This window comes from Scyliorhinus torazame, chromosome 4 (assembly GCF_047496885.1).
Source record: "Scyliorhinus torazame isolate Kashiwa2021f chromosome 4, sScyTor2.1, whole genome shotgun sequence".
Lineage (NCBI taxonomy): Eukaryota > Metazoa > Chordata > Chondrichthyes > Carcharhiniformes > Scyliorhinidae > Scyliorhinus > Scyliorhinus torazame.
In genome coordinates this window covers 115,410,082-115,423,866 of record NC_092710.1, presented here as the reverse complement: position 1 = coordinate 115,423,866, position 13,785 = coordinate 115,410,082, and the positions used below count along the sequence as shown (strand labels likewise).

The 13,785-nt window shown below is 46.0% G+C and overlaps 1 protein-coding gene across 8 annotated transcripts in view; it reads right to left on the bottom strand.

Moving 5' to 3' along the window:
- disc1 (DISC1 scaffold protein) overlaps positions 1-13,785 on the bottom strand; it is a 215,018-nt gene that overhangs the window by 184,860 nt on the left and 16,373 nt on the right. For 7 of the 8 annotated variants that reach the window (XR_011940649.1, XR_011940650.1, XR_011940651.1 and 4 more), the window contains exon 2: positions 3,298-4,352. Coding sequence is in view for 5 of the 8 variants with exons in the window: in XM_072498529.1 (XP_072354630.1) it covers positions 3,298-4,352 (1,055 nt within the window). In the remaining 3 variants the exon portion in view is untranslated. Of the gene's footprint in view, positions 1-3,297; positions 4,353-10,816; positions 10,949-13,785 lie in introns of all 8 variants that reach the window. The other variant, XM_072498531.1, reaches the window with a different exon arrangement.

Genomic DNA, 13,785 nt, shown 5'->3' with positions numbered 1-13,785 from the left:
GGAATATAAAAGCAGGGATGTACTTCTGAAGCTTTATAAAGCATTAGTTAGGCCCCATTTAGAATACTGTGAGCAATTTTGGGCCCCACACCTCAGGAAGGACATACTGGCACTGGAGCGGGTCCAGCGGAGATTCACACGGATGATCCCAGGAATGGTAGGCCTAACATACGATGAATGTCTGAGGATCCTGGGATTATATTCATTGGAGTTTAGGAGGTTGAGGGGAGATCTAATAGAAACTTACAAGATAATGAATGGCTTAGATAGGGTGGATGTAGGGAAGTTGTTTCCATTAGCTGGGGAGACTAGGACCCGGGGGCACAGCCTTAGAATAAAAGGGAGTCACTTTGGAACAGAGATGAGGAGAAATTTCTTCAGCCAGAGAGTGGTGGGTCTGTGGAATTCATTGCCACAGAGGGCGGTGGAGGCCAGGACGTTGAGTGTCTTTAAGACAGAAGTTGATAAATTCTTGATTTCTCGAGGAATTAAGGGCTATGGAGAGAGAGCGGGTAAATGGAGTTGAAATCAGCCATGATTGAATGGTGGGGTGGACGCGATGTGCCGAATGGCCTTACTTCCGCTCCTATGTCTTATGGTCTTATGGTTGTGGCCGGGGACAGGGGTCACCAGAAGGGCCCGCCTCGCCGCCAGGTGATCCTGCCAGACGCAAGTCATGACGTATTGTTGGATCGTGGGTTGGGTGGTGTGGGGTAGTTGGGTGGTGGGGGTGATGGCCAGGGTGTGTTGAGGTGATGGCTAGCTTGCCATAGGCACACCGCAACACAGCGGGGGCTCACTTGGTTCCCAGATGCCTGCCTCTGCCTCGGCGATGCTGACCTCTGCCCCCTCCCCAGGCCTACCGACCAGGTCCAGTACCTGCCACTCTGCGTCGGTGAGAGTCCCCCTCCAGTCTTCTTCCTCATCCTGCGGTTGTGCACCGCCTTCTCCAGAGGGGAGAGACAGAAAATACACTGTGTTAGGCAGTCGGACGCGGGTAGCACAGTGGGCGGGCAGCTGGTGGCCTTTGTTAACAGGGCACACGGCCATGGTGAACAGTATGGGTGCTGGCATATGGCGCACGGTGGGGTGCGACCAGATTGCCAGCAAGTGGTGTTTATTTGCCTTCTGGGTGGGGGGTGGGGGAGGGTTGGTGCCAGAAGCATGGTGCTGGCTACTCACTCTGGCCGCCCTGAGGTGGTCATGCAGCTTCTTGCGACAGTGCTGGACGGTCCGGATGGTGGGGCCCATGGCACTCACGGCCTCTGCAACCTGTGCCCAGGCCTGGTAAACGATGTCGAATGGCAGCCTCCTTCCCACCCAGGGGGAACAGGGTGTTCCCCCCTCCCCCACCAGGTTCTCCAGCACCGCATCTGCAAACCGCAGTGCTGCTTTTCGGGTTGCCATCTTGTTGGCTGGAATGTGTGTGTGGGTGGAGTGCTCATATATAGCTGCACCTTGTCAGTCTCGAGTGCCAATCTCAACGAATCAGGCACCGTTTTCATTGGAAATGCTATAGTTCCACATGGCACCGGTGCTAGTCCATTAACGTTGCATGGGACCGGCGCCGATTCAGTGGTCGTAGAACACCACCGTTTCAGTCTCAGCATCAGCACTTTGTCTCTGAAACAGAGAATCCAGCCCATAGTTGCAGTGAAGGAGTAGTGCATTAGGGGTATAAGGTATAGGGGAGATGTCAGAGGTAGGTTCTTTACACAGAGAGTGGTGGGTGTGTGGAATGCACTGCCAGCAGAGGTGGTGGAGTCAGAGTCATTAGGGACATTTAAGCGACTCTTAGACAGGCACATGGACAGCAGTAAATTGAAGGGGAGTAGGTCAAGTTGATCTTAGATTAGGATAAATGGTCGGCACAACATTGTGGGCTGAAGGGTCTGTACGGTTCTATGTTCTATTATAGTTAATCTTTTCTTTAAAAGTTCATCAGGTGACCCGTGTGACTCTGTTCAATAGTCGCCTCCCACGTATCTAAAGAAAAAATAAAAGTTAGGATCTATCAAGCCGGGTTCCACCCTGGGATCGGACTAGTCCAGTCTTATTAGCTGGGATTGTAACGGCACGGTGGCACAGTGGTCAGCACTGCTGCCTCACAGCTCCAGGGACCCGGGTTCAATTCCGGCCTCACGTGACTGTCTGTGTGGAGTTTGCACTTTATCCCGGTGTCTGTGTGGGTTTCCTCCAGCTGCTCCAGTTTCCTCGCACAGTCCAAAGATGTATAGGTTAGATGGACTGGTCATGCTCATGGTCATTACATTCATCCCCCACCATCTGGCCTGCGAAATCCTACCAACTGTCCTGGCTTGACACAATTAACACCTCTTTAACCTGGGGTTACCCCATCTCTGGATCTGTAAAGATTTAATCACCTACTAATGCTCGCATTCCAAGCATTGTCTGGCATCTTTGAATTTGTCGATATATATGTTTCTGGAACATACCTCTTCATTCACCCGAGGAAGGAGCAGCACTCCGAAAGCTAGTGATATCGAAACAAACCTGTTGGACTTTAACCTGCTGTTATAAGACTCCTTACTGTGCTCACCCCAGTCCAACACCGGCATCTCCACATCTATTCTATGTAACAGCAATGATAACATTTAACAGCCTGCTTTAGTGTTTCAGACCAAAATGTAAGAATAAAAGTGCAATTTGCCTTCAATGAAACATTTTGAAGGATGTGGCAAACTGTGTACCAAAATTAGTATCTCAAAATATAATATAAAATTAATTTAACAAGCAATAAAAGTTACCTTATAACAAAGATCATTGCAAAAACTCAGCCCCAGAGCAACATTTTTGTCACATAGTCACTGGATGGCTTCACTGATGGCATGAAATGGATAAAGTTCAACTCGGATGTTGCGAGTAACTGGCAGCCGCCCAATTTTTAAATATTCATTTCACAAGTTAAAACAATATGTTTACTTATTAACATTAATAATGCATGACCATATTTTAATTTTTCTTTAAAAATTAGGACAAATTTATTTGAACTTGGCAAACAATTTCAAAATTTTTAGAAAATTCTGGTAGTTACCATTTTAAATGAAGTGAGAGTTGTAAAAATATTCTTACTTTCTGAAGGGAAGGACATTGTTTAATTCAAGAGCAATGAGGTATAGGCAATAAATTAATGAGTGACGTCTACATCCTAAGAATGTATTTTTAAAAATTGATACGATACTCTATATAGATTTTGCTTCTCGACACTGAATTTATGATGTAATGGAATATAAAATATTGAACGTTAACAATTCAGAGTACTATCATAATACTAGCCTTTAACGTCATTCTGTTTTCAAGCAGACAATCTTGAAGAATCGGTTCATACTTCCTCAATAAGGAATTACATTTCTGGTCAAAGGCAGAGATGCTACTCTCATATCCTGAAGTTACAGATGAACTGGAAGAGTAATCAGAAGAATCAGCCAAACACAGAAATGGAAAGTCTGCATCTAGTGAGAGTCTGTCATAATCCTGAGGCCTGTCCTTTGATTCTGTGTTTGTACCACATTTAATGTCAACATGTTGACACACATGCAAACAAGGAATCTCAACACTGTCCCTTAATGATTTGGGGCAGAACTGATTTGTTGCTAAAGTATTAACATGATACTGTCTCAAATGTGGTTCAGCTTGGGAAAACTGTAAAGTTGAAACAAATCCATTCTGCTGCAGTTCTTTACTGTCAACATTAATACTGCGACAATCTAATGACATTTGTATGAAAATGAAGCTGGAAACAAAGCCATTAGCTGAATTTACTTCTTCATCTATGTCCCAAGGCTGCAGTCTTTGCAAATTTTCACTATCCACTTGTTTATTTGGACTAGGAACTGCTTGTGGCTTGCTTACATCAATACCCTTTTCCATTTCACACTGCGTGGGGCCAGCATCCTGCTTCTGTAGACAGCCTGTTGGCAAAGGCTTGGAGCAAGTATTAATTCCAGTGTAACAAGAGCCATCACAACCATCAGTCCACTGACAGTTAGAATCAGAATACCGAATGCTTTCTGACATGATCATATTTGGCTGAGAAGCTGCAACTATCGGACTTTCAGCACCTAAGTGATTTAAAACTGTATTTTGATGCTCTGCAATTTTGTCTTCCCTTAGATGCTTAAGATTATTTAAGAAATATCCCTCCAGTCTATTATTATTAAAAGACAAGTCAGTGCAACTCTTTCTTTCATTTTCGACATGTGATACAAAGTGGACACCAACACGAGTAGGACGATGTAACCTTTGTTCAACATCTTTCTTCATATACCCTGGTCTCTTTGAAAGTTTCTTTTTAGAAGAACTGAGTCCAGTCAATATTGAAATACAATGATCTGGAAGAAAAAAATTAACAATTTTAAAAAGTAATTCAGATCCCTAGTTGAGTAATTGCTCTCAAAGTTGATTTTCCATTTAATATTATTAATATTGACCACAAGCAAAGACATGAAGAACATAATCTGTATGGACTGTGGCTTATTTCAATTGGTAGAAAAGTGTTCCAACAATATTTATACACATAATCACACTTGAATTACAGAAATTAACCATCTGTCACAGATTATGTAAATGCAAGCATTACTGATACACGTTACGTTCATCGCATATAGTTTCCTTCTGTCCTCCATGTGTAATTTAAATTTTTTTGAATTTTAGCATTGTCTCAAAAGTGTGGCATTCTCCCATTTCCACACTTTGTGCCAGTTCCTATAGGCATGTTAGGCCGTACTCTACAATACAGAGTGCCTTGATAATTCTCAATACTAGGGCCCCGCAAGGCTGCATACTTAGCCCCCTACTATGCTCCCGATACACACACGATTGTGGGGCAAAATTTGGCTTCAACTCCACCTCAACGTTTGTTGAGGACACAACCGTAGTGGGTCATATCGCGAACAACGTAGAGTCAGAGTACAGGAGGAAGATAGAGAACCTAGTGGAGTGGTGTAACGAGAACACTTTCTCCCTCAATATCAGCAAAACTAAAGAGCTGGTCATTGACTTCAGGAAGCAAAGTATCGTAGACACCCCTGTCTGTATCAACGGGGCCGTGGTGGAGATGGTTGACAGCTTCAAATTCCTAAGTGTGCACATCACCAACAATCTGTCCTGGCCCACCTACGTCGATACTACGACCAAGAAAGCACAACAGAGCCTATACTTTCTCGGGAAACTAAGGATTTACGGCAGACCACATTGATTCTTCGCAATTTTTACAGGTGCACCATAGAAGGCATCCTATCTGGCTGTATCACAGCCTGATATGGCAACTGCTCGGCCCAAACTGTAAGAAACCACAGAGAGTCATGAACACAGCCCTGTCCGTCACGCGAAGCTGCCTCCCATCCACTGACTATCTACACCTCCCACTGCCATGGGAAAGTGGGCAGCATAATCAAAGACCTCTCCCACCCAGGATATTCACTCTTCCAACTTCTTCCATCTGGCAGGAGATACAAAAGTCTGAGAACACGCACTAATAGATTCAAAACAGCTTCTTCCCCACTTTTACCAGACTCCTGAATGACCCTCATGTGGACTGATCTGATCTCTTCAAACATCTTCTCTACTGAGTCGTACTGCACTCCTGTATGTCTCGCCCGTGTCCGTGCATTTACATTGTGTATGTATGCCCTATGTTTTTTTTCATGTATGGAATGATCTGTCTGAACTGTACGCAGAACAATACTTTTCACTGTACCTCGGTACACGTGACAATAAATCCAAATCCAAGGATCGGTTCCTCATAATTTGCCTGGTTGGTAGCTCCCTCGAGTGCTCCTCTACTTGGTTACCCATTATCATCTTTTGTCCTTTCTTCCCCAATCGCCACTCTTTTACTGTTTACATACCCCTAACACTAATAGTGAGTGCATTTAGCGCAAATTTAAAGTTTAACAGTCCACTCACTGCCCATCACCTGACTATGCCTGCTCTTTGTTTTCATCAGTGATCACTGGATTTTTGTTCAAATTTAGCTTTCACATTTTGGTATTTCTCTGGATCTCATGACTATGTTACTCCACTTTAATGCTGCGACTGACACACTATTCAGATGCTTAAATTTAAGGAAACTTTTCCTATCCTTCAGCACACCCCACAGTGCTGTTGTGCTTGCTGAGCTTATGACTATCCTGCTGACTTATCAGCTTTGTATTGCTACAATGTGCTTCCTGCCCAGAAATGTATTCATTTGGGCCAAAATCTATTTTCTTGCCGCTTCTGAATTTTCATGGCCTCCAACTGCATCATCATTTATCTGACCCTCAAACAGTTCTGTACACCAACAGGATCACCAATCTTATAGAAATACCTACAAAAATGTATCATCTGATAATCTACCCTTCAACTAGCTTCAGGACTCATTCTCCCTCCATATCTGTCTCTGAACTTGGAATCAGGGGTTGGATTCACCATTTGAGAGTGCTGTCACCGGTACTGAATTGCGGGACTTCTACGATGACAACGTGGGTGCAACTGTCGGAGCAATTCAGGAGATGTTAATGTCCAGCCGGTGCGCATGTGCAACTAGTGCAATTCCAACATATGCTGGTGTTGGATTCGCTGCGTTTGGGATGAGCACTCGAGAGCATGACAAGCTGGAGCTGCATATAAGCACACAACTCCCTGGACACCCTCATTCCAGCCAAAAGATGTCACCCTGGAGAGCTGCCCCGGGATTGGCGTATGCTGTGGAGGAAAGGCTGGACACACTGTTCCCCGGGATGGGATGGAGGTTGCCACCCGCCGACATTAACCAGGTCTGGGCGCAAGTGGCAGAGGTCGTAAACGCCATGGCCCCCACAGCCAGGGCCGACCAGCAGTACCGGAAGAAGCTGCACTACCTTCTCAGGACAGCCAGGGTAAGTGACTACCATCACCTGGCACCATCCCTGTCCCCCACATAGGCAGACAGTGCTAGCCCACGATTGGCAACCATCTGGCCAGACATGATGAGCCACCAGCCCGTTGGCCCTGGCACCACCCCTACCCCACATGCCGGAGCAGAGGGCATTGGACCTGGTTGGCACGGTGGGAGAGAGGGCAGCCACCAAGGCAGAGGTCAGCATGGCACAACCAAGTGAGCCCTCAATGCGTTGCGATGTCCTTATGGCTCGTGAGAGTCACCCCCCCTCCCCCTCAGCACGTCCATCCGCCGTCCAACCACACGTCTTGTCTTTTGTCTTGCAGGGTCACCTCCCGACAAGGCAGGACCTGCTGGTGACCCCCACCCCAGGCACAACCCTGTGACCCACCTGGTGATGGGGCAGGACCATCCAGGGTCCCTTGCCCCCGCCGTAACCCCGCAAGAGCCCGGAGCATGCATCAGGGGACGACACCAACTCCTGGTCACTGCTGTCACCAACACCCTCCACCATCCCAGAGACACTCACCTCGGTTGGGCACTTTTTTTTAAAATATAAATTTAAAATACCCAATTCATTTTTCTTTCAATTAAGGGGCAATTTAGCGTGGCCATATCAGTCTTTCCTTTTGATGTTACCTAACCAATAGATCCGCCTTTTAGCATACGTGTCAATTTTCCTATCTCTCTACTTTGCAGTTACCTCTTCTCTACCCCAGGAATATATTTAATTTTCTCCCAATTAAGGGGCAATTTAGCACGGCCAATCTACCTACCCTGCACATTTGTGTGTTGTGGGGGTGTGACCCACACAGACACCGGGAGAATGTGCAAACTCCACACGGACAGTGACCCGGGACCGGGATCGCACCTGGGTCCTGAGCGCTGTGTGGCAGAAGTGCTAACCACTGCGCCACATGCTGCCCTATGGTTGAGCACTTCAGTGAAGAGGTTCCTGGGGCACTTTCTGGTGCGCACCTCACACATCTACCAGAACATCAGGTGGAGGTAGGAACCCCCGAGTCACGGACAGTTGGAGTGCGGCTCCACCCCAGGGACTAGCTGCCTTCTTGACAGGTCACGCACTTCTGGAAAGGGTAGTCCCATCAATGTTGGAGATGCAAGCGCAGAGCCGGGGTCTACATGAACGGCTGTCAGCAACCTTCCAGAGCCTGCAAGTGCAGTTGGAGGAGTCCTACCATCTGTAGGTGCAGGGGGAGGTGCCGACAATGCATGCCACGCAGGCCAACACCACACGGGTGTAGGCCTTGGGCGCGATATCGGCCATGGACCAGGATGTCCAAAACCTGGGGCATTCTATGTGGGTGGCAGCTGAGGTAGAGGACAGGGCATCCATATCACAGCCCTTGTATCAGGGCGACATCGACAATGCTGCGGCGCTCCAGAGTGTGACCAGTCACACCGGGCCATGGCTGCAGGCGTTGAGAGCATTGGCCTGGCGCTGGCTGACCTGAACCAGACACAGAGGGACCTGGCACTGAGTGATGTGGCATGGTACCCGAGTGATGTGGGACAGTCCCAGAGGGACCTGCCACAGTCACTGTGCTCCATGGCCATGAGCATGGAGACCCTAATCGAGAAGAGAATGGGTGTCCACGACATGCTCCTGCCGTCCTGGAGACCTGGACATGCTCAAGGACTCAGCCTCTACACATGGAGGTGATGCATAAGGAGATGATGGCTGCAATTAAAGAGTTGGGGGAGAAGCGATGGCCCTGGTGAGGGTTATGGTCTTGAAGACAGCAGCCGAGATACAGGAGCAAGTAGAGAAATTGAAGGAGGCGGAGGAAGCTCTGTCACAGCACAGTGACCAGGTCACCTTGATGGGCAAGGAGCTGTGAAGGGTGGTGGAGGCCAACAAAGGACTCAAGAGCCAAGGTGGAGGACCTGGAGAATAGGTTGAGGCAGCAGAATTTGAGAACGGTGGGCTTGCCTGAGTGGGTGGAGGGCCCGAGGCCGACTGAATACTTTGCGAAGCTGTCGGCATTGTTGGGGGAGGGGGAAGAGCCCTCCCGGTATGAACTGGACAGGACTCATCAGTCGCTCGGGCCCAAGGCGAAGTTAAATGAGCCATAATGGGTGGTCATAATTTGTTTCCACAAATTCTACGTCAAGGAGAAGGTCCGGAGTTGGACAAAGCAAAGGCGTGAGGTGAACTGGGAAGGAGCTGGTATTAGTATATACCAGGGCTCAACTGTGGAGCTGGTGAGAAGGCAACAACAGACTAGAGAGGGGGCTATATTGGACCTAGTACTAGGGAACGAGGCGGACCAGGTCATCAACGTTGTAGTGGGAGAACATGTGGCGAACAGTGACCACAATTCCGTAAGCTGTCGGATACTCATGGAAAAGGACGAGTGTTGTCCTAGGGTTAAGGTGCTAAATTGGGGGAAGGTTAACTACAACCAGATTAGACAGGATTTGGAGGCTGTTGTTTGGGAGAAGCTGTTTGAGGGTAAATCCACATTTGGCATGTGGAAGTCTATTAAGGAGCAGTTGATGGGAGTGCAGGGCAGGTATGTGCCGGTAAAAAAAAAAGGAAGGACAGGAAAGGCAGGATTCGGGAACCATGGATGACCAGGGAAATTGAGAATATTGTCAAAAATAAAAAAGATGCATATGTGAGGTACAGACAACTAAAAACAGATAAAGCACTTGAGGAAAACAAGAGGCTGCCAGAGACACAAATAGGCAGTGTACCTACTGGACAGGATCTCACAACAGAATCTGCTGGAGGGAGTTGCCCAGGAGGGTCCAGAGCAGTACAGAGCAGTCCTAGTGTTAGCTCTATACAGTGCTCCATGGCCTCTGGTTAATAGTCTACAAAGAAGAAACAAAGCAGAAGTTAGGGTTAGGAAAGGTGTTTGCCAAGTTGTTATGGGCCAGGGTTTAGAAAGTTCTGAAGTATACCATGCAATTCACCTTACCTACAACTGTTTATTGATTTTGGTTACGATGAGCACAAAAGCCTGACTTTCAGGTGTTATTCAACAGTGTTCTTAGGCGCTTTTAATCAAAAAACAAGCTTTATTCTACGAATTTAGTTAACATTTGTATAAACATACACAGTAAGAATTTATTTCAACTATAAGCATAAATACCCCACACAGCTACAGTAATCTATGTTTAACCCTAAATGAATTCCCCCTTAACTGTTCCAATTCAATAACAAGATCCCATAAACCCCCAAAAAAACTTTTTACCGAAACAGTAGGTAACTATACTCATTGGGTTTCTTCCTGGGAATGACTCTTTAAAATTGAAAAGAGAGGCAGGCCAAAATACTTCTCTGTCTGAGTCTACAGCAACCAAATGTAAAAACTCAGCCATAAACCAGCTCCAAAACTCAAAGCAAAAGTAAAATCTCACAGAGCCACAGCCAAGCTCCACCCACACAATTACATCACTGAAACCATACAAGACAAAAACATTTCTTAAAGGGACACAACCATGACAAAGTGGATACAGGTGCTTTATATAAGCTCACTGGCAGCAGTTCTTACTAATGGTTATAGGTCTGATCATTTGTGTCTCCAATGAGAGACTAGGCAGGGTTGCATTATCCCTGTTATTGTTCGCAATAACTATTAAACCCCTAGTGGAGGCAATTAGATAGGATCCCTCGCTTTTTAGGCTACACAGTGGAGGAAAGCAACATAAGATTATGCTAGACGCGGTTGCTATTTGTATATAAGCCAGACATTTCTGTTCCCTCTATTATTGATGTGGTGGGCAGATTTAGCCTTTTCTCGGGTTATAAAATTAACTTTGCAAAGCCTGAGTCTCTCGGGTTATAAAATTAACTTTACAAAGCCTGAGTCTATGTCAGTGGGAAGGTTTAGAAGGAGACCTCCCCCCTTTGCCCTTCAGGATTTACTTTTTGGGCATTGAGGTTACCCCGCCTTTACTTACATCTATTAAGTGGGACTTGCATCGTTGATCTTCCTTGACGATATCTTGGTAGGGCAGGATAGCACTGATTAAGATAGGTCCTAGGTTATTTTACCCTTTACAGATGCTGCCAATCTTGTTGTCTTTTCAGTCCTAAAGGAAATAATTGGAATGTTCATTTTAATGGAACAAAAAGAAACCTCGCTTGGAATTGGTCAAACTGCAGATCCCTGGCTCGGCAGGGGGCGGGGGGGGGGGGGGGGGGGGGGGGTTTAGGGGTGCTGAATATTTAAATGTATCAGTTAACTTCTTATCTCAGATTCATTTGGAATGGGTCAGAGAGGAGCCCTCCTCCATTTGGCTTGATATTGAAGCAAGTCATTCTCCATTCTCGTTACAGACACTGTTTTTTTACAGGGGTTTCAAGGCTGGCTCTGTCAAGTGGGAAAATCCTATCACTATCAATACTCTAAGAGCATGGAGGATGGTCTATCAGCTGGAAGGGAGATCAAAATTAACTTCTTTCTCTCCCCCATTCAGGGTAACCTGGATTTCCCACCAAGCCTTATGGGCTGTGGATTTGATATATGGCGAGATAGAGGTATTTGTAGGTTGGGCGACAAGTTCAGTGGTGCCTCCTTGTCATCCTTTCAGCAGCTATGTCAACAATTTGATATCCCAAGATACTCCTTTTGCAAATATTTGGAACTCAAGAGGCTTTATCCTTAATAATAACAACTCTGTATCTTGACATTTCAATCTCCCTGGTGGGAAGGAAATCCTGATATCCAAGGAACCTAAGCAATTAATCCACAAGTTTTAAGACACTATATTCTAGATTTTGTGTGATTATATTAGAAACGCTACAGTCTAAGGGAAAAGACATTGCAGTGAATATTGATGAGGAGACATGGGTTAATATATGGGAAAATGCCAATAGAATCTCAGTCGGTAATAGAACAAAGAGGCTCAGTTCAAAATATTATATATAGTCTGCATATCACACCAAGCGTAAGACACAGGTTTGACCCTTCTGTGGTGTGAATTCTCCACCAGTGGGATTCTCCTTTCCGCCGGCAGCGCACTCCCACCCATGGGTTTCCCAACAGTGTGGGGTGGCTACAGTGCCAGTGCGCGTATAGCAGGGTGTTTCTCTGTGCTTTCAGTGCCAAGAACTACCCCGCTATTAAACGGGTCTCTGCTTCTTTTTTGGGCCTTGCCAACAACCGTCCCTCCAATGCTGCAGAAAGAGCATTGTGGCTCCATTTTCTCTCAACCACCTTCCCACCCCGAATGCCTCAACTGTCCAATAAGGAGGTCCTTGAGGCCCCCACACCACAACTCATAAGGGCAGGGAACCCCAGGGCCTGTTCCCTGGCAAGGGCAACCTGGCAGCTTGGCAGTGCCAGCCTGGCAGTGCCCCTCCCAGTGCCACCCGGGCACCTTGGCATAGAGTGCATAAGCAAGGAAGTCACAGTGAATCTTTATGAAATACAGGTTCCGCTTCAACTCGAATATTTAGTACAATTCTGGCACCACAATTAAAGAATAATGTGCAGATGTTATGAGAATGGTTCCAAGAATGAGAAATATCAATTGCGTGGATAGATTGGCAAAGCTTGGGCTGTTCTCCTTACTGAAGAGAAGGCTGACAGGAGATTTAATCAAGGTGTTCAAAATTATAAGTGGTATGGACGAAGTGAATAAGGAGAAAGTGTTCGCATTGGTGGGATTGAAAACCACAGAGCACCGATTCTTTTGCCATTCGTTTCTAATCAAATGTGACTTTAATGCAGTGAGTGGTTCGTATGTGGAACACACTACCTGAATGTATGATTCAATGATGGCTTTCAAAAGGGAATTGAATAATTATCGAGAGAAAAACTGCAAAACTTGGGGGAAATGCCAAGGGAACAGACTAGCTGAATTGCTTTTGTAGTGAGCTGGCACAGAAGGACAGGCCAAATGCCTTTGCTGTAATCATTCTACATCCTCCTCTGGTTGAAGCAAAAATAACAGATTTCCCCCAATGACATAAAAGAAACCTCATCCTAAATGTAACGTGTAATTTAATTTAAGCACACAGACTGCACAAAGGTTAAAAACAAGGTTCCTTTACTCCACTGAGATCAAAACTGTATAAACTCAAGGAAGAGCTTAACTTCAAGGAAAAAACTATGTACAGAGATTATTCACGACTGATGCTCTGCCCTATTCGTGGCCTCTACTCCTCAACGCAGTGATCACCAGGCTTGATATGTTCCAGCTCCTGGCTGCTATCCTTTTTTCTCTCTCCCCATGAAGCTTCTCAAACTCAACTGATCTGACTAGGTTTCCCATTGGCTTCCTGGCTCCTTAGCCACCCTCAGGGGCTTCAAGTTTTTCTATTTGTGGTCTTGGCTTCTGCCACACTGCCACTCAAAAGTGCTGAATTTGTCCTTGCTTTCTCCCTTGTCTCACATTTCTTGGAATCATCCCTTGCTCCCTGCAGGAAGAGGCCTACAGAGGTCGACAAGTTCTCCTAATTGGTTATCTCCCCGATAATGATGCTGCCAGTGGCAACGCAATACAAACAAGATTTTTAGTAAGATAATTTTAACTGTATAAAAGAATGAAAAAGGAAAAAATCTGTACAGACTGTACAGTTGATTGCTGGGAAGTATGTTTCCCAGAGTGTTTATTTGCTACAACCTGTTTTGATACATGTTTGTAATAAAATACATTGGAAAAAAAAAAGAAACGTACGTAGAATTCAATATTCTGGGAGGCTTTAAAGGCAGCAAATAGGAGGGAGCGGTTCTCGATTAAGGTGCACAGGGAGAAGGCCAGAGGATGGAAAGACAGAAGGTGATTCTGATGTTCAATGACTCGTTAGCCCAGGGAGAGTTGGCGCCCACATTGGCACAGGCTTCGATCTCGCTAATTTTGAAAAAGGATAAGGATCCAAAGAGTGTGGGTCTTTTCGGCCCATATCACTATTAAATGCCGAC